This window comes from Ambystoma mexicanum, chromosome 2p (assembly GCF_040938575.1).
Source record: "Ambystoma mexicanum isolate Mex_15411 chromosome 2p, UKY_AmexF1_1, whole genome shotgun sequence".
NCBI lineage: Eukaryota > Metazoa > Chordata > Amphibia > Caudata > Ambystomatidae > Ambystoma > Ambystoma mexicanum.
Window position 1 is genome coordinate 719,374,096 of NC_090923.1, and position 21,580 is coordinate 719,395,675.

At 47.3% G+C, this 21,580-nt stretch overlaps 1 protein-coding gene across 1 annotated transcript in view; it reads right to left on the reverse strand.

Annotated features, from left to right (window-relative positions):
* Positions 1–5,575: 5,575 nt before the first annotated feature.
* The window catches only part of EIF3K (eukaryotic translation initiation factor 3 subunit K), a 152,000-nt gene continuing 135,995 nt past the window's right edge, over positions 5,576–21,580 (reverse strand). The window contains exons 7-8 of the mRNA XM_069644315.1: positions 19,693–19,818; positions 5,576–5,704 (exon numbers count right to left, since the gene is read on the reverse strand). Of these exons, the coding sequence (XP_069500416.1) occupies positions 5,673–5,704; positions 19,693–19,818 (158 nt within the window). The 3' untranslated portion in view covers positions 5,576–5,672. The remainder of the gene's footprint in view (positions 5,705–19,692; positions 19,819–21,580) is intronic.

Sequence of the window (21,580 nt, forward strand, 5' to 3'; positions counted from 1 at the left end):
CCACCAACGTTTTTGGCGGTTCTGTTGACAGCAGAGGCTTCTTTGACGAACCTGTTGAGGGAACTCGTGGGGTTGTATGTTTATCCTTGGGTGGTGCAGGTGTGCTGTCACCGGTGTGCGAGCTCTCCATAGCAGTACCGGTGGCCTGCCTGTCTAGGCACCTGGGAACCGGACCATTCCACAGAAAGGTCTATGGCCGACACATCAGAGCCATAGCTGCCGCTAGACTCCTCGTCACACGAAGCGACGGTGGGGGAACCACTCTCGGCCTGCATAGCGTAGGCCACCCACCGTTTTCGTCTGCCTATCTTTTAATATTTTCGGACGAAAAAGTATGGAGGTCTTGCAGGATCGCTAGTCGTCACGAGGTAAGCAACTGTTGCACTTGCAATGGGTGTCCTACAAAGGGTACTTTCCGTTACAAGACAGACAGAACCTAAATGGGGTCCTCTCCATAGCAAAGGTAAAGGGCAGCAGCCAGACCAGAAGAGAGGGGAAAATTAAATGCATTCTCAGAGAATCAAACCCCGGGGCCCGAGGGCTAAGGCCATGCAGCCTATCGATGCACCAGTCGCGGAAAGCAGTGGACGTCTTCGGCGTAGGGATACACGAAGTAGCCGTCGAAGTTGAAAGCGAAAGACTAGACCATCAGTGGTGGAACAAAAGATTTGCAATATATCTCTTTCGAGCTCTGCATATGGCGACTGTTAGGAAAGATTTGGTAATTGTGGGTAATTTTCCTTCCATGTGGCAACCCCTAAACATTTTGCTGTTTTCACCATGATCTAGACTTTGCCAGAGAAGTGCAGCCTTCTGCCGCACTCCTCTGGGCTTTCACTCCATTCTTACGGGGAAACTGACATGCCCTTAAGACAGTCAGTACCGGGAAACGCTGTTTTCCGTAGTTTATCATGTTGCAGCTTTCGTGCAACATGACACACGAGGGCACTGTCAGCTAAGTTACTGCTCTCTTGGGTCTCTAGTCTTCTACAGGCCCTAGATACTCTGCTTGGATTGTAAATGATTGGTGCAAGTGAATCACGGATGGGAATGGTGGCAGCGATCGTTTGTGTTTTTGAGCTCCTTTTGGCGTTTTAAGTGCGTTTCTCGCACTTAGCCCAAAATGGTGGCCTGGCTCCCAAAATGGCCAGGCCACAAGGCTCTTTGTCCTGTCCGCTGACCGTCTTGCCCCCTTCACCTTCCCCAGGTCGAGCCGACCAGGGGCCTTCCTTATTTGGGCATGTACTTTCCCGCGAAACACTGATGCTTTCGCTGGCTTCTACAAGCCTTGTGTGTGCCTCCAGGATGTGGGCTGGGATGTCTGGTCCCAATACACATCCTGGGTGCCAGAAAGTCTAGTGTGGTATGAATGCCTGGGACCACCGTGGTCCGTGATAGGTCCAGGTATGGTGTGTTTGATGAGCGGATCTCCCATTGGGTCCCCTCCGTTTTGGCGCAAAGGGAACCGTGGATAAGAGGGGGCTGGAAACACCACTACCAGGTCGATCTGAGTTCTCACGAACAAAGGGATACAGGAGCCAAGTATCCTGCAACCACGAGGCTGAACCGAGGAATCGCTGGTGACCCGCTGAAGGACTGCTCCTCTGCACTGCTGTCGCCTTGTGCAACCCTTTCTACCTCTGATCGAACGAGAAGGCCTGTACTGGTACTTCGACCCTTGGAATAGTGGGAACAACTATTCTCAGCATCTTCACCATCTCCTGCACATAAGCCTTCGGAAGTGTCTCTGGGCTATCCAGCAGAATGACCAGCCTACCCAGGAGTCTTGCTCTGTAACCGCCGCCAGGTTGTGTTGTATTTCGAGTCCTTGTCACTCTCACACGATTCGTACACTTGGCATTCCCAGGTCTGAAGTGAGTAGTGTACATTTGGCTGAGATACACACGGCCGCTCTGTTGCCCTGCTGTGGTAACAAACTGCGGGTTCACTGCGTTTGGGATGCCCTCAACTCAACTCTGCTGCTGCAGAATCTACATGACGACGAGACGTCTCCTGCTCCCCTGAACCTGCCAGCACTGAAACTGACGCGGAGAAGCCTGGGTCTGCTTGCATCGGGGACCGGTGAGTAGCATAGCTAGGAACTGGTCACCCTCCTGCAGGAGCCCATAGCTTTTCCCTGCTGTGTCAAACAGCACGCCTTTCTGTACTCGCGCTCTGCTTCTGCCCACGGTGGAGGCTGCGCTTGAGTCGCGGAGCTCTGTTCACCTTCATTTGTTCACCGAACTGAACTGCCTGATTCCCTCAAAGAGACTCCCCTTTTTGCCCGTTGGCACCAGCGTGTGCAGGTACTTTTGAGCACAAGGCTCTACTCTTCGTAGGGCTTGGACTTCCTTTTAGTTAGGTGCCTCTGAAGGCGGACTGGGTCTGATTATTATTCGCACTGCCTGTTTTCCTACCCATCTAGGTGGTCTACACATTTCGTGCGTTTAACTCTTTAGACTCGTTTGTATTTGTATATATATTGTATTGGTTTGGTATGTGTTCGTTTACTAGAGTTTTATTGTGATTTCTCGCTACGGTCATTGTTGCAAAGGCCTTGGAATAAATGTGTATATATTTTTAATATAACACCTGTTGAGTAATTTGTAAGTGTCCTTGCTTTGTGTGCTCATTGCGGGCTTTCAGTCACCCTCACCCCTCTTGAGACCTAGTCTTGACCGCCGCGATCGCTACCCTGATTCGTCTAGCTTGTCCAGAGGTTACCCTGTTCCAAGTAATTAGGTTGGCCTTCTGAACCTCTGCGCCTCCAGGACAGAGTTCAGAAATCCGTCTTAACACCGACCAACTACTTGGGCAGGAAAAAACAATCTGAGGGACTGCAACACGTGAGGGATTTTGGGTACACTACACGTCACGTTGGAGATCGTGTTACAGGCACGCCCATGTCAACATCCCCTTTTGATCCTCGAAAGAAAGATGCAATACTCTGCGATTACTACTAGATGTCGGACTATATAAGCAGATTACCAAGCAACAGAAACAATATTATAAACATAAGGGTGGTAGACAAACTAACCAGAGGTGCGCACGTATGTTATTCCAACCTAACATCTGAACAATAAGTTAGTGCTAAGCACAACAATGGCTGTATCATTATGACCATGGAGCACTATAGTTGATTACCTGTTCATAGTTCATCATATGGTTAAGCAACTATAACAGCTATTTTGTAGGTTTCCCAATATCTTGCTGTTCCCTCGCAAGACTCCTCGCCCTGCTCATGTGTCTATAAAATATTTCCCCCTTACAGAGCCTTCTCTGTGTGCTGCAACTGTTCATGAGACAATATCAGTCCTGAAAAACAAGACTTTTGTAGATAAGCATCACAAACATATGTCCATTTTAGTCATTGTCCTTCCAGCTTGGTCTCCATGCTGCTCCTCGAAATTAGCATGGTTTATGTGAATATCCTTAAGTTCACCTTGACCCTCCTGTCACTTATTGTGAATTCTCTAGTTCTAGGTGTACTCCTCCAAATAAAATCAAGAAGAGTATCCAATAGCAAAGGGCAAAGGGGAGGCCACTGTACAGTGGGCTTCCTTCAGAGGACACTCGAGCAAGGCCACGAGACACCTCACAATCCAGCTAATGTAATCTACACCATAGGGGAATGAGGCACCATTAGCCATGTTTGCCATGGCTCCTATCAGCACCACCACCCAACCTTGTTTTCGCTATTGTTGCAAGCACTTCAAAGAATAGAAGATGTCAACATAATACAGGATAATCAAAGGACAATTAACTGTTTAAAGCCAGAAGACGCCACCACAGAAACCTGGAAGGCGATTGATCCAGCATTCCTCATCTGCTCTACCACCTACTCCCTTACATCCCACTCCCATGCACCACCTCATTTTCTTTCGAGGAATATGTAGGTTATGTTACTTGGCATTTATATAGCGCTCTATATATCATTAGTATGACCTCAAAGCGCTGGTAGGTTGAACGCCCTCGGGAACCGTAGTTCTGGTCAGTAGAGAGAGAGATAGTGTCATAGGGTGCATAAGATGTGTGCAGCTGATGTAATTGCTGGATGGTGGCTGCATCCAAGCGTTAGGTGTGGTGCTGGAGATATCAGTTAGATGTGTGCAGTCTGGTTGGTGGACACCCAAATTGGGCTCTGGCTGCGTTAGGCCTGAAGGACGCATATGTGAGCAGTTAGCCGGAATGTGCTCAGCTAGCTGCGTTTTATAGGGCGATGCAGTGTTCATTGGGTCGTGTTTGTATGTGGACAGCTAGGCCGAATTAATCAGGGGTATAGCTGTGTTCTAGTTGAATGATGGTGTATAGTAGAGAGTAAGTGTGGTGATGTGATAAGATGGTTATTTCTAAAGCGCCCGAGACCAGGCACGTGAAACAGGATGGCAAGGATCAGAGCGACACATGGACACAGACAGGGGGCTGGGCTTACAGCGACAGGAGGGTGGAGGATACGGATATATAGCAACAGCATGGGGAACAGGAAAGATGGGTACACAATCGTACACATGCAGGGCATGTTAACATTTACATTCGCATTTCATCCACTCTGTCCATTCCATCCGCTCTGTCCATTCCATCCACTATCCATTCCATCCACTATCCATTCCATCCCTTCTATTCATTTCATCCATTTCATCAACTCCATCTGATCCCATTTTCCTAGGAGCATTTTCAAATGTATTAGCCCAAACATTGATCTTGGTCAAGTTTAAGCAGATTTATTTTGGGCATCGGCAATGCGCACAAACCATAGGCACGGACCACTTCTATCACTGAAACTGTTTCATAAGAACTGCATCATCCCAAGAACGATCTGCACTTACCAGAAAAGTTATTGGTTTATCTGCTATGGAGACAGGACCACTCCAGATGACAAGAGCAGATTGCCCGTACACTGGAAATGCAAAGAACCCCCAACTACAAATCATGACTTTTTAACATGTAAATCGAGCTTTGGACCAGTAAATATCTCGCCCTTTAGCTTTAAGATTTTCTTGCAGCGGTGCCATCTCTCTAAAACCTTTTTGTATTACAGGATGCATCTCCTCTGATCCTTTAGCACTATCAATGTTTTTCAGATTTACAAGGTCCAATAGCAATGTTTCCAGCAGCTCGCTACAGGACATTTACTCAGTCTACGGCTACTCTTTCATTGGGAATTAACCCCGAACAAGGACTAGCAACAGCCAGAATACATCATGCACTAGGGAAAATTAACCTAAATCATATTAAATTATGCTTAGGTCTTCTAAATAAGGAATGGAACAATTTCTTTCTCCCTTCTTTAATGAGAAAATACAAATGAGTGGCTTTTTTTTTTATTTAATAGGTAGCAAAAGAACACCCTTCACTCTTTTGCCAAGGGGATATACATTTTAGGTTATGAACGATGCTGTCCTTATGATTTCCAAAAAAAGCTCCAGGCTTTGGGGGTCCCTTACATTTTTAAACAATTTATCTATATTACCAATAGAAAGATAATTCAGAGTGCCTTAAAAAAGAAAAACAGACCACCTCCTATAACATGCTTTGCTTGCAGAACCACATGGATTAAATAAAGACTACCATTGGCCAAATTTAAATCGTTTTTATTTGTGTTGTTGACAAGTTGGAGAGAAGGGATTAAAAACTCTTTGTCCAAAGAAGTTGCTGGGTCTTTGAAGGATTTGTCACTGCGAGGAAGCCATGATGCTGGATACACCTGGAAACGAAAAGAGTTGGATGAAAACATTATTTCTTGCTCTGCTCATCAGGTGTCACAGGACAATCATCCATGTTCAAAGTTAGTCATTTGATGGAAAAGGCACGTGGCCTGGATGCAATGGGGAATATCTGTACAAGAAGGGAATTATTAACCTACATCTTCAACAAGCTTGTGGCCCTGAAGAATGGAGCAGTGTAGAAAGACTAGAAGAGAATTACTGTACCAGAGTCAACCTGGGGATTCTAGGCCAACTCAGAATGACGGTCTGCTGGGTAGAGGACACCCTTATGTTGGTCGCCACCATGTCTCATTTATAACATTTTCCTAAGTGAGTTGAACATCCCTGTCAACCCAGCAAGCAAGTCAATTAAAGGTCTCCACTGCCTCCTCAACACTCTGCATCTCAAACAGCACATGAAAGACCCAACTCTCAGGAAAGGTATCATCACTGTGTCCTGCCCACACTCCATCACTGCTCTCTAGTCCTGTTCGAATGGTCAGACCATCTGGCAATCCCCTTTGACATTAGTCACACCACATGCAAACCCATTGGAAAGCCTGAAAAAGGAGGCCATCAGATAATTCAAAAACTTCCCAGTGGAGGCCCCCAAGGAAGACCTTCTGCTAAACTCCACTAAACAAGATGAACCAGGATTGCGACTCTTCCACAAGAACTCAACACCACCCTCACAACCAACATCAACCACCACGCCCAAGTAAAACACACCCTCAAGCCTAAATCTTGAGCACCTGGTACACTTAAGAAACTCAACAACAACCACCAACATCAGAAACAAAAGACTTGGCAAGAATCCTGCAGCGCATCTGACCTCCCCCTGCTCAAGGAACTTTGTGCTTCATACCATAGCCAAGGCAAAAATAGAAAGCAGAGCCTTCTTCAAAGCCATCGAGCACTGCACCAACCCTCTGTCCGACCCACCCGTACCACACTCCATTGAGAAATCCACTGCCATCAACTCTTTCTTCATCAGTAGTATGTGCATGAGCCGCCAACAGACACCAACACATCCCATGGTTCATAGGGACTGTTTCGACAGTCAAAGTTTCGACTGGCAAAAGTTCTGACACAAAAGTGTCGAAACAAGTTTCACTTTTTTTATTTTTATGGGGGGTCCCCCCTCAAACCCCTTGTTTTTAAAAAACACTTTATTTAACTATACTAAATTAAAATAAACCCTTTACTAAAAAAAATAATTCGAAACTTTTCTTTTCGGTACTTTTGTTTCGGAACTTTTGTTATTCGAAACTATTGATTCGAAACTTTGCCGGGACACCCATCCCATCTCGCAAAACCAAAACTACTTGGACAACTTTCAAGATACTCACTATGGAAACCTCACTGCCATCCTAGCAACCCTCAAGGCCACATTGTATGTGGACGACATCCTCCCTGCCTCCGTACGTACCCAAGAAACATCTGACTGAAGCACTCCTCCCCTACCCGACAATCAGCAGCTCCCTAACTCGAGGCACCTTCCACTGAACCCTCAAGACCAGACAGATCCTCCTGCTTCTTAAAAAACTAGCACTAAACCCCAACAACCTTAGCAACTGCCACCACAACCACCATCTTCCCTTCTTAGGTAAAATCCTTGAGAAAGTAGCAGCTGCGCAACTCCAAAACAAACCTCCTTCAGTCCTTCCAATCTGGCTTCAGACCCAGATGCAGCTCAGAAACGGCTGCCATTAAGGTGATCAATAATGCCCTTAAAATCCACGATGACGGCCACCCTTGCCTCCTGGTTCTCCTTGGCCTCTGAGCAGTATGCGACACAGACCACCAGATACTCACAATCTACATCGCTGCATGAGGATCAGAGAGACCGTCCCCACCTGGTTCCTTGCTAATTGCCAACAGTTTAGACAAATGGAGTACTCCAGATCACCAACTCTGCCCATCTCCTATGGAGTCCCGCAAGGAACCATCCCTTCCCCTGTGATCTTCACTCTTTACCTGGAACCGCTTGGAACCCTCCATGCTCCACAAAACATACACATCCACCGATACGCAGATCATACATAGCTCTACCTCAAGGTATCCTACATCGGAGATAGCCACAGACTCCAGGCCTGCCTCTCACTGATCCAATCGTGGATATCCAGTGCTTACCTGAAGCTCAACCCCTCAAGACGGAATTCCTACTGCTGACTAACTGAACACCCGGACATCCAGACCTGGCTCTCTTCTATGCGCCTTAAAGGTTGCACACCCCAGCTAGCAACCTGTGCCATGTCTGTTGGGCTCCACACTGACAGACACCTCTCCTTCAAACAGCACATAGCAAGGAAGTGAAAAAACAGCTTGGTACCTATTTTCTCATGCGTAAAATCAAAACAATTTCAGATCTACTGTCCAAGTCTTGGTCCTTTGGAAGGTCATTTCTGCGACTCTCCTTGGTCCCCTGAGATGTGTCATGCATTCTGCAGCACAACTCAACAATTCGACCACAACACCCCAACCCTCATCGAACTGCACTGTATCATCTTCAAATCCTGCTGCATCATCTACAAGGCGGTCACCTTTAAGTCCTCAAGCTACCTTACTGAGAAACCAGCATCTATGGTGGCCTACGATCCACCAGAAGTAAGGACACCTACTGCCTTGAACTTTGCCAGTGCAGGAAGGAACAACAAGAAGACAGGACGTCTACGGCCCAATACTTTGCAACCTCCACCCCATCAACATCCGATTCTCCCCCACACTTCTACAGTTCAGGAAGGAGCTCAAGACCCTCCTCTTCAAGGAATGGCTCCTCCCTAACAACCAAGTCCACACACCCTCCCGCCCCCCCATACTACCCTAGACTGGGTGATCAGATCTCAAGTGTCATCCTCGGGTTGCTTGTAAATCCATTCCTGAAAAATTGCCCTCCCTCCCCGGTTAGATCCCAACTCCTTTGTTTCTCTGCTCCCTAACCTCGTTCTTCCACCTACGACTGTAAAGCACTCTTGCTTCTGAAGCTAGTTTCACGCTCAATAAATACCTAAATAATAATGAAGTTCGAATAAAAGCTATTCAACAGGGATGAAAGTCTTCCTGACAGGCCTCAATTCCAAGCCAAAATGTGTCCTCTATCCTGGCTCAGATTACAACAACAAACTGCATCAACGAAAAGGTTTAGAATCCTATTTGATCAAATGTTATTGATTGAATGGTACATCTGACCGAATTCGGCCAGTACCATTCGATCGATTTAATTCGATCAAATTGGGTAATAAATGCCGAACATGGGGACCAGGGGATGTGCCGCACTTCCTGAAGATTGCAGTCGGGCAAAACAAAATAAAAAGTGAAAGGGGTCCCTGCAGCGTTAGATCTGACCCACGTTAGAGGGACGGAACTGACGCTGCAGGGTGAGGAGAGGCAGCGGCATGTAAAAGTTAAGTGGGGGGATGGGGAGATGTATGCGGGGACATAGATTTGCAGGGTTTGGCCGCGGTAAAATTGTATTTGCTGCAAAATTGACTATGGTCAATTCCGCCGCAAACAATTCTGCCATGGTCAAATCCAAACAGATCCTCTGAAACCCCTTCCATTCTGTGCACAGCAGATTAAGAATACCGGGGATTCCAAGATGGCGGCGATGGGAAGCAGACGTGTGTGAGGGTCGCTCCGTCCGTCCCCCCATTAACGCCGCATCAGATAAGCATAACAAAGACGCGGAAAACCTCTACCCACATCTGATAGAAGCCGCGGGCAGTAAAAGCTTCTTACAGCAGAGTTTGAGGAGATCGAAGTGGGCGAAATCTAGTAACCCAGGCATCAGAGGCGGGCCCCGTCGCGCGCGACTCCTACATTGCCGGAACGCCCTACGGGGCCCAGCGTGGAACACCGCACCAAGGCACAAACCGGAGCAGCCCTGAGAACCTGAGTCGGAAGATTCGAAAGCGGATGCAGTCTCCGAGGCGGAACTCCTGGTATGGAGAACTAGCAGCGGAACTTGCCAGCAATGGAGGACACCCGTGTGCGTTCGGCGTCCAAGCGCGAGAAGCAACGCGGCCCGGCCGGGGACGGCCCTGGGACGCCGTACGGGGGCACACGGCAACTCGCACACCAAGCCCAGGGGGAAGAAGAGGCCAGCACTGCTGAAGCCGAGCTTGGGCAATCGCGGGGCGAGACCCGACCCGGAGCATAGCCGTGTGCGCAGACCAGGGGGGCTGGATTCTCTCAGCGGCCCAGAGGAAGCTTCCCCGCACGGGGAAACGGTGGACGTATACGGCAGCAGACAGCCATTCTCCCAGGTACGCAGGATTGGGGGGGCAGTGGGGGCTCGGTCCACCAAACATTTGAGGAGAGGAGGCAGGCACACAAGGCCCATGCAGCTATGAGCCCCCCCCCCACTCCAAGCCAGACCTTACCGGACCCAGCAGTCTGAATCCCCCCGCCTAAAGGAGGGGCCCGGCTGGATCAGGGGGGACTTGTACCCACCCTCAATACTGGAGGGGGGTCACATTCAGTGATCCCGAGGGGCACAGATCGAGGAGTCCTTGACAGTAAACTCCATTACACTCCTGCAGAACCTTCATATTCGACACGGAACGGAGGTCTTCCATTCCAAGACGGGGAGAAACAGGCACTGGTAGACCCCGCCCCCGGAAAAGAGAAGCTGAGGTGGGCAACGGAGACTCTGCGAGCAGCAACAAGGGGCTAGACCCCACCCAGCAGGGCTTCCAAAAGACAAGTGCAGGTATAACGGGAGCTATTCAACTCCCCATCATACCCTTGAGGGAGAAACCAGAGGAACAAAAACCTTCAACAAAGGGTTGAAGGGTAACAGAATCGATAAGATAGAAGAACCATACCAGCACCTATGTCAAAATCCAGGGGGAGGACAGCGCAACAGGACCAACAAGCACATCAGAGTCTAACGTAACTGTGGGGGCCAGATCACTCCAATCCTCCCACATCCACAAGGAAAAAGACCCCAGAGGTACAACCTACGACAGATCACGGACTCGCTGGACCCTGACATGGCTACAAGGGAGGACATGAAAACGTGGTTCGGGGAGTTCCAGACGCAATTTCTAGCAACAACGCAGACACAATTTGAAGACATGAAAAAAGACATGCGAATAGCTATGCAAGAACAAAGAACGGAAATCACAAATCTGGGAGAAAGGACGGACACCTTGGAAAAAAATTACCCAAAACCTCGACGAGGAGGCACAACAGAACGCAAAAGTTCAAGAACAACGGACCCGAACCCACAACCTTGAAAATAGATCTCGTAGATCAAATATAAGAATAAAAAACATGCCAGAAACAGTGGAGGACAGAGACCAGAAAGAAGCAGTACAACAGGTGTTCAAGGAGATCCTGGACATGGAGGACGAAGAAGTAGGAATTGACAGGATCCATAGAGTGGGACAAAAGAGGTCGGGAGAACCCGGTGCGAGGCCAAGAGACGTTCTAGCAGCCCTCTCCTCCTATCCCCAAAGAGAGTTGATTCTGCGGAAGGCCCGAAATATGGATCACATCAGGATGAATGGGGAGGTGGTGGTGCAGTTCTAGCAGGATCTGGCACAGACCACGCTACAGAAACGCAGAGAAATGGGTCCAGTGGTGAAAATCCTAATGTCGTAACAGATCAGATCTAAATGGACATTCCCCTTCGGGCTCCTGTTTACGTGGGATGGGAAGCAGAGGAGAAACAAATATTGGGCATAAATGATCAAGAGGAAGAACCACAAGGAGAGAAAAGGGACACAAAAAAAAAAAAAACAGAAACGGTCACATTGGCACTGGACCAGAGGAGAATGGAAGGGGAGAGCTCCAACATCAAAAGATGAGTGACAATAACTGGAGAAGTTCCTGATGCACCCGTTGGAGGGACCACGGTCTGCCCAAGCAGGCGGACATGAAGAGAACATTACAGAAGGAGAGTTTTTCACAATATAAGGTGCGGAGGGGGTGCGGGGGTGGAGAGCCCCCGTGGCACCTGTTGGAATCCGGAGGGGTTTTAGTACACCCTACAAGTTATCCCAGAGGATAGAAGAGCATGGCGCGCAGGGTGCAACGCCTGAGCGAACATAGTAACCAGGGCTCTTCTCAGGGCAGTTTTGGGGGTGGGGGGTAAGTAGGCAAGTTGGGGTGAGCCTAGGGGAGGGGGGGATAGAAACCGGGAACCACCACAGTCCTCATGGAACGTATCAAAGGAAACAATCAAGAGGCTCTTCATCTAGACACGGGATGGGCACCAAGGTATTAACATATAACATCAGGGGCCTCAACTCTCCTGTCAAAAGGAAAAAAGTAGAACACTATCTGAAACAAGATAGATATGATATTATTATGCTACAAGAAACACACATAAAGGGACAGGACAAGGGTAAGATACAGTTGAAAGGATACAACCAGCTATTACAGGCAAATGCTAAAGACAAAAGGGCGGGAATATTGCTTGCATTTAGGGATTCCCTAAAAGTACAAGTGCTTCAAACAGAGGCGTATAGACAGGGCAGATATTTGTTAGCAAATACGGTAATAGAAGGCTACCCCCCAACTCTGGCCGCAGTGTATGCTCCTAACACGGGGCAGGAGGGATTTCTTAAAGAAGTGCTTGAGAAGCTGGAACGCTTTGCGTCAGCGGAAATACTGGGGGGAGACCTGAACATAGCATGGGACCCCTCAATGGATAGAGCTGCCCCCAGACAGCATGGACAATGTCCTCCCTCAGAGGCCCTGAAAAAGAAAATGTCCAATTTGGCACTGGGAGACATCTGGAGGCACATAAACACCAACCTCCGAGGTTACACGTATTATTCACACGTGCACCACACGATGTCCAGGATAGACTATCTGTGGGCCTCACAGGGCATCTTAGGCAAAACACGAAGGACAGACATTGGCTCAAGAGCACTGTCTGACCATGCCCCTTTATGGGCTGAGACAGCGCTTGTTCCACGGGCGACCGGTTTATGGAAATGGCGACTTCCTGAGGAGATAATTAGGGACCCTGTAATGGGGAACAATGCCCGAGAACAAATTACAGAGTATCTCACAAACAGCCACCCAGACATACCGATTGAAACGCAGTGGGAGGCCTTAAAGGCAGTAACCAGGGGTCACATAATTGCACTGAAGGCCCAAAAAGAAAAGCTCAATCACCAATGGGAAAGGGAACTGGAGGCCCAAATTGGTATTATTCAGGCAGAAATAATGCTGAACCCAACTAGGAAATTACAAAAAGCCCCGAGACATGTCCAAGGTCAATAAGAATTGATTCGCACAAAAAAAGCAGAAAGGCACTTGATGTGGCTAAAACACTGGTACTATACTAAGGCTAACAGAGCGGATAGACTACTAGCCAGACAACTGAAGGGGAAACAAAAAGACAGGACAATAATGGCTCTCCGAGACGACGTGGGGAATAAGAAAACCCAAAATACAGAAATGGGGGAGCTATTGGAGCGGTTCTACAGAACCTTGTACTCCTCAGACCGCCCGGACGAGAATCTCCAAAAATCATACCTAGAGGGGGTGGATATTACAGTTCTATCAGATACTGAGAAACACACATTAGACTGCGACATAACACTAGAAGGTGTCAATAAGGCGATTAGAGACCTACCCAGAAATAAGGCCCCGGGCCCAGATGGTTACACAGCAATATTTTATAAGGAATATAGACCTATATTGGCCCCGACCTTGACCGAATTATATAACTCCTTTAAAGACAAACACAACATTACCCCAACGATGAACGAGGCCTAGATGTTGGCGATACATAAGCAGGGGAAAGACCCCGAATTACCATCATCCTACAGACCGATAGCACTGATAAACTTAGACACTAAGCTGTACACAAAAATCTTGGCCTCCAGACTTACACAGGTACTCCCCAAACTGATCTACCAGGATCAGTCAGGATTCGTCCCCGACAAACACATGACAATATTAGGAGGGCCCTCCACATTGTGGAAAAAATAGAAATAACACGAACGCCCGCGGTGATACTAACATTGGACGCAGAAAAGGTGTTTGTCCGCGTAGAATGGTCCCTACTATTCCGTATACTGAAGAAAATGGGGATAGGAGATACATTTATCCAAATGATAAAAGCCAATTATAATTCCCCCAACATCAGGATAGCGGTGAATGGGTCCTTGTCCAATAAGATCCTGATCGAGAGAGGGAGGGACGAAACAGGGGTGCCCACTATCCCCACTGCTCTACGCAATGTTCTTGGAGCCACTCCTAACGCACATAATGAACAGTCAAAATATAAAGGGCACAGAAATGGGAGGAACAACCCACAAAACAGCGTACGCTGGGGGATCCTATTAACTCACTCCCTATCCTGATGCAGGAGATTGTCAAATATGGGTCCATATCCAGACTAAGGCTAAACAGGCAGAAGTCTGAAATCCTGACACTTGCAGGGGATGCAATACGGATTCACTCGGTAGCAAATAGCCTCCAACTAAATATTGCCACGTCAGGGACCAAATACTTGGGAATCATCCTCACGCAAAAAATATTCACAAAACTATCCAAACCTGTTGCAACAAATAATAAAGGGACATGGAGAGGTGGAATCCACTATCGATATCATGGTGGGGGCGGATAACAGTCATCAAGATGTCCATCCTATCCAAACTTCTTTACCTATTTCAGGCCCTACGAATACGACTCCCAGGGTCCTTTTTTAAAGCTTTGACAAAAACCGTCAAGGAATATATTTGGCAAAAGAAAACTCCTAGAGTTTCTAGCTTGGTCCTAACTGCACCCCGGAAAGACAGGGGTTGTGCACTGCCCCACTTTAGAAGATACTATGAGGAGGCTCAACTATGGGTCCTGAAAGAATCGATACCTAGTGACTCCCAAAAACTGTGGGTTGCCCAAGATGGAGCTGTGGCGACAACCCCGACAAGATACATGCAATGGGCTGGGAAGACACACAGACATCCAAACCTACAAATAAGTGAAATCATGCAGGCAGCATTGGAAATATGGGATGGAGCAACTAAGAAAGGCACCCTAACTAAAGATCCAGCCCCATTCATGCCGTTATTTAGAAACCCAGAATTCCTGCCGGGTTTAGAGAAAAAGGCTTTTCAAAAGTGGAAAGAGGCGGGTTGCCACATAGTGGTGGACATGTACCAGGACTAACAAATCAGGTCCTTTGAAGACTGTATTGCCCTAATGCATCTGAAATGGACGTACAAGTGTAAATATGATCAGCTGTGCCACTGGCTGGACACGCCGAGAATACGAGGAGCGGCTACTAGGGAACTAACCCTGTTTGACCAGTACATCATGACCAATGACGGGACAAAGAAGTTTGTATCGAATACATATAGATTCGTCAACTCCTCAGAGGAGAAGGTTACCTGGCAATACGTCAAAAAATGGGAAAAAACTTTGGGAAGTTCGATACCAAGGGGTTGGTGGGAACATACGTGGGGATTGATATCCAAACTTACGAGAGCAATACACTCAAAAGAAATGTGGATGAAAATCCTCCTGCAATGGCATTACACACCAGAAAGGCTCCATGAGATGTACCGGGACTCCCCCAACGAATGTTGGAGGGCATGTGGAAGGGAACGCACTAGGAGACATATGGTGGGACTGCCCAAATTTACAATAATACTGGAGGGACATTAAGACTCATATGTGCTAAATATTTAGAGGGGCAGGGGATCTGGGAGAGGAGGTGTGGCTGTGTGGGAACTGGGACCCAAAGGACAAAACCTTCACCAAAACACAGAAAAGAAACTTCATGGGGCACCTAATTGGGGGGTGGTTGGAAATCGCCCAAAAAAAAGAAGCAAAGAACCCCGCCCATCGCAATAGACTGGATTCGTAGGGCATGGTCCCACATTACAATGGAACTCATCACCTACAACCTGCAAGGGGACTACCAGAAATTCAGGGAGGATTGGTCGGACACTTTGTAGTACCTACAAAGTGATTATATGGAACAATGGTGCCCACATAAAATTAGGATTCTTGATATGTTCAGATAAGAGACTGACTTTACAATCTGAAGCTAAACTGTGAGGTGGATTCCTGGGGGGGAGGAAGGGGACTGTTTCTCCAACTGTTTTATGTTGTAAACTTAATAAAAATATATGTTTTTAAAAAAAGAATACCAATACCAAGACACACTGAAGGTTAGTCTGTGCATTGCCTTTATAGTGAGCCCAGTTCTCTTAACCCTTGCTCTTTCTCCTTTACAACCTGGCTGGGATATGCCTGCATGGCCAGCCATGCAGAGAATGTATGTTGTTACTTAAAAGATGTTATAGAGTGTGCCACTTGCCGCGTCACTTCTTGCATGGTCACTGACCCATAACAAGAGCTTACAACCGTCACCCTTTGTTCTGCGCGTTTCCCCATACCATGTCAGTTTGATTCATGACATATGCTCATGGGGAGAGGTGGGTGGTATTTTCAGTCTCCCTCCCAACCCGTTCAATAAATAGACTATACCAAGGAAGCGATGGGAAGACTACCTGTACCAACCAGGTTCAAGTAAGGCTGGGCAGAACATCTGGGCTACAGGATACCTTCCTTCTGGAGTTAGCATTCAAATGCAATGTTTTCAGAAGCATGTTGGGTGGCCCAACATGGGTGGCCATGTTGGGTGGCCCTACCAATAGTTTAGTCAGGGGCTTGCCTTTGAAAGGACACCAAAGATGCCTTTGCTCGGTGTAACACCCTCAAAGTATTGCAGGCACTGGAATGGTTTTCAGCTCGCAGGAAAGTGAGATTCAGGATTTGATGCATCAAACCAAGTTGGTCTTCGCGGCTTTCTGGGCAGATGCAAAACCACGAGAGGGTAACAAAATAAAATTCAAAGGAAAAAAAAAGAAAGGACCAACCGAAGCCCTGTATGGTTCCGTTCATCTTTGTTGCAGTGTCTTCTCAGCTGAAGAAATGTGTGGTCTGGATTGGAAGAATGATCTCTTAATCCTTTCTGACACTTCTCAAATTCAACATAATGCTTCTTTGAACAAAGAGGCCATAATAGGCCAATTTGACTGGGATATGCCATTGCCACAAGAACATTGGTCTTTGTGATCTAGTTTCATTGTTTAGAAAGCCAAACGCTTGAAAAATGTGGGTTATAGAGTAGAGAACTAGACTCAAATATTAAGAAGGAGGTTCTATCACGGGAAGAAAAAGAAGAGAAATGACACAGTGGCCCTTCATTCACACTCCATCACTGGCACAAGAAGCCCTACTCTAGAGCAAGAAGCCAAGGTCCACAGGGGCACAAGATTAACAGTCCACAGCCTTCTCTTGCCTGACACTCGCCCAAGAGAGCAGCCATTAAAGAGACATGCTGATGCCCAATTGGTTGACTTGAACCGTGTGACCACAAGATGATGCCCATCTCCTGTGGCCCAGAAGCAGGCAACCCCAACTACATCTTCGACTGAGAAGGGGAAAGGCAGCCTCTGTACCCTCCGCCCCTCCACTAACTAGCTGACCTATGCCCAACAGGATTATCTTTTCATTTTTACCGCTAACTGCACTAGAGGAGTATCAGTCACATGTTTGCCAATGTCGAGCTGCTGCTGCAGCTCAGCCTAGGAATCAGATGGTGAAGAAATCCTTTGCCATCTAATATTGGAGATGTTCTCAAATTGCCACAATTTTGCCAGCTGTTACATTGCGTTTTTGAAACAATAGCCTCTTTGGACAGTATGAAGATGGCCAAGGAGCAGGTCCCTGGCCCTTCAAAGAGGTACAGCGACTCTGATGTGTGTACCTCAACATATGGTTTTTGACCAACAAGCAAACATTCAGTTAAAGGTGTGTCTGGTTTTTAAGTAGCCAGTCTTAACAAAAGACCTCCAGCACCAGGCCTGACTGGCAAAGCATCACCAAAGCCTGCATGGCTCTCTCATTCCTTGTGTTTTCACTGCAGATTCTACCACAGGTTATTTCTGTAAACTGTGGGAGGACACACTCAACCTCAGCCACTCATCTAACCAATATGCCCATTCCCATACCAACCAATTCCAGTGCCTTTACTTGTAATTGCACATGTGGTTGTTGCCACTAGCTCAGGAGGACAAAGGCCCCAGGATGGAGGAGATGACCACCCTATCAGCACTGAAAGACCTTACCGGTCTCAGTACCGGGCACAGTACTTCACCAGGCTTACCCAAATCCGACAGCTTGCAACCCTTTCATGAATGAGAATGCAGTCTCCAGAACTGGTCCCTTCTTGGACATAAGCCAGAGCCTTGATCTCAAGGAGCAAAGGGCTAAGTTGCAGCACTCAGCAAGCATGCTCACCAGATGCAAGTTTACAAGGAATGTCACATAAGCTCAATGGGGGCAAGATGAAGTAAAATACCTGCCAAAACCAATGCATTGCTGCCATTTGAAAAAGCTGGCAAAGGGCGAGTGAAACAAGGCAATTCCTGGAACCACTGAAGCAGCGCAAAAACCAAAGAATTTTAATCAAAAAGACTAATTCGAAAAGGGGTTTGAGAAAATAAACACACAGTGTCAAAGGAGGTGAGAAGTCCCACAGAAGACAGAAAAGGGGAAGAGAATCTACAAAACGCTTCCTGTTCTGCTGGAAAGGTGCAAAAAAGAAAATGATCAAAGGACGTTTGGATACCTCATACTGGAGGCAAGGTCATGCTGCGACAAGACATGGCACGCAGAGCTCAACCTAAAAGCGTTAAATGATAGAACATCTTTTAGACGTGCTTGCAAGTGGCTGAAGGAAGATATGCTCTAGACATGTTTATTACACCAGTAGCGCATTTACAGCTCAGATTAAGCCATTAACTCTCAGAAGAACTCTTTGAAATAACAGTTAGGCACTTTGAGAGAAAGGATGATGTTACGGCTTGAAAGGCTAGCTCAAAGAGATCCCAGTGAGATGGTTTTGGGTGGAGAAGGGACGGAAGTGGGAATGACCATACAGATTAGTATGGCCCTGGGCAGTCAATGGGTGAGTAAATAACCAAACACCCATAAGATTTGTGTCCATCCACATATTTCACCCCCATCGCACCCCCAACCCATCTGTGGTCCAATGCAATAGTGTTGGCTTATAATAGCCGAAACTAAAAAGATAACAGAAAACGGCAACCTTTATAGCATGTGCTCAAATTGGAACAAAAAATAAATTGGAAATTATTTAATAGCTTCAAACACAAATACAACCACAACCTGAAAAATGTCACTCTTAGATGGAAGGTACCACAGAGCGTTAACAAGATTTTGTTATCAAGTGGAGACACAGCGCTGTAAATGTCCCGCTTCTACCACATGGATTGGAATACCTCACAGAGCTGGAAGAAATACCAAAGTAAGCTACTTTAAAACTAGTGCGATGGTCAGAATAAAAAGATGCAGCTGTCATTCCAGACTACTGAATGCATTTATGGGCCGGGAGGATAACTCAGGGGCAACAGGTTCAGAGTTTAAGAGATTGGTCTCCAGTATTAAGCGCGTTATAAAAGATTTTAATTAATTTAAAAGAAGCACAAGTATTCCAAGAAACTAAGACTAGGAATGAAATGTGTGCAGAGCTATAAAGATCAGCATTTTCTGGTGAGTTGTGGCGGCATTGTTGAATAAAAAGAGCTGTAACCTGCCTGGAAACCTGGTATCTCCAGCATGACGCCGGAGATGTTCTCACAGGATGCTCGTTTGATTGAACCTGCAGGATAACCAATCCTGTAAACATCAGCACTACAACCATCAGACACACTGCGGCTTCCAGCATCCACCACTGGTATTTTTAGCTCCCTCGTGATTCATTCTCTGGAGTGAGGGAGACTGCCGCCCACAGATTTATATACATGTTCCCAGCATGTTTCACAATTGAGAAGGGGGGGTTGGGCACAAAGCATGCATGCAAGCACACACTCCTTTCGCAAATGGCACTTAGAGGATAAGAACATCAATTAGGAAAGTTATTGATCATATATAGCAGTGACATCTAGCATCAAGCAGGATGTTGTGCTGTTGTTGGAACACTCACTGTCAAAATCGATTTTCTCCACTATGTTTTTTGGTTTGATGTTTTCTTCCTGATTGCAAACGAAGATCTTGCCTGGCTCGTCCTCAGTCCAACCGTACTTGGTCATCCACCCTCGGAGCTGGGGCTCTGCAGATATACAGTGTCATTAAACATCAAGTCCTACTCCCACAACAAACATTAAAACTCCCAACATCAAAATAAAAACGTGAATAAAGTTAAACTAGTGAGCGATCAAATCAATCCTTTAACCAAGCAGAAGAAATGCCCATATTTATTTACTGCAGGAGCATTTGCAGGGCATTCACACTAGCAGAAATCGTGTTCGGGAAATTCCCATGCCTCATCACTCGCCTAAAAAGAGTCTGGTGCTTTGTTCTGCAGTCGCCAGTTAGCCTTTATTTAAATTCAGTAACATTGGGCTCCTCTTACTTTTGCAATATTGGTGCTAAACAATACATGTGCTCAGTATCATCTACTCACCACCTTCACTATTCTTTGTACAACACTCAGCCTGCCAGATGTATTCACAAAGAGCATCATAATGTCATCCCTCTTCAGCCTGCAAAGAAGGACAAGTAACCCCCTCACCCAAGTGGGGCCTGCCTAACATGGGGTTAATGCCCCTTATTTAGGTTATGTACACATATATTGAATGTATAAACATTGTTCATTTACCATTAAGGCGTATATGCACTTTACAACTGTCTTGACAGTAGGCTGTAGCACCAACTGAGGGACATTTGAAATGTTGCCAGTGGGCAAGGACAATGGGCTGCTTTGCCCTTGAGAAAGTGGGAATGGTATGTGCCAGCAGTGGCTGTTCGAAGGATGTCGTCAGTAGGACAAAGGGAGAGCAGCATGAGCCCCGGGGAAGGAGCCAAAGCAGGACGACGTTGGGTGGGGAGTGACAAAGTAAGGGGACTTCATGGGCAGCCCAGGGTTATAAGGTAGGTCATAATGCCCCCTCATCAGGGGACAATGGTCGAGGCCCGCACAGAGGGACGACCTCCATCTTCTAAGCGCTCTCAGGCCTTGGTGGTAATGCTTCCTAGCATAGGCTGCGCCATAGCCACAAGAACCGAGGCCAGAGAGGATATGCAGCCAGCATGACAACCAGCCTGAGTCCTGGGCTGTTGGAAGAAGCGAGGCGTCCCGGTGTCCGTCCTCCCAAGAGTAGTGGATCATGGGGCCATGGGCATGACACAGGCACGCCAGCCATGAGGATTAGCCCCCACAGCATATGCTGTGACGCCCTGTATTGCGTGATGGCAGGGAAACAAGGAGCGGACAGTTTGCATGGGGTGCCACAGGGTGGGTGCACAAGCACAGCCCATAGAGGCAAGTCTGCTCACCCCATTTCACACTCGAGTGTAAGCACATGAGGTGAACGGGGCCTGCTAACAGAGGCACCTGCTGAGCCAAAGGATCCGACCACCCACTTCATTACAGGATGAGGCTGAAGGAGATCAATGTGTGTGATGCACAGAATGGCAAAGGTAAACACACTGTTGCAAGCTACGGTAGTCACGATCAGTAGCGAGTGGAGTGTGTCAGGTGGTTAGTCATGTTGCTTATCGGTCCAATTAGCCCTACACTGAATGGGCAACTCAAAGTCTGAGGGAAATAGTGGGGGATGAGTAGGAAGAGTGTGTAGTCAAAGAAGAGGATTGAGAGGGCAAGTGAAGGTTGGAGAAGTACAGAGAATGTTATGTTTTCCAACGGGTGGCAGATAGGCAGGTATGGCATGGAATAAGGGGGTGAGGATTTGGGTCTTAGGACCCAATGAGAGATTGGTAAGTAACAATGGCGGCTGTGCGGGAAAGGAGAGCATTAGTTGAGTATGAATGAGTAGGCAGCAAACAACAAAAGAATATTGTGCAATGGGGCC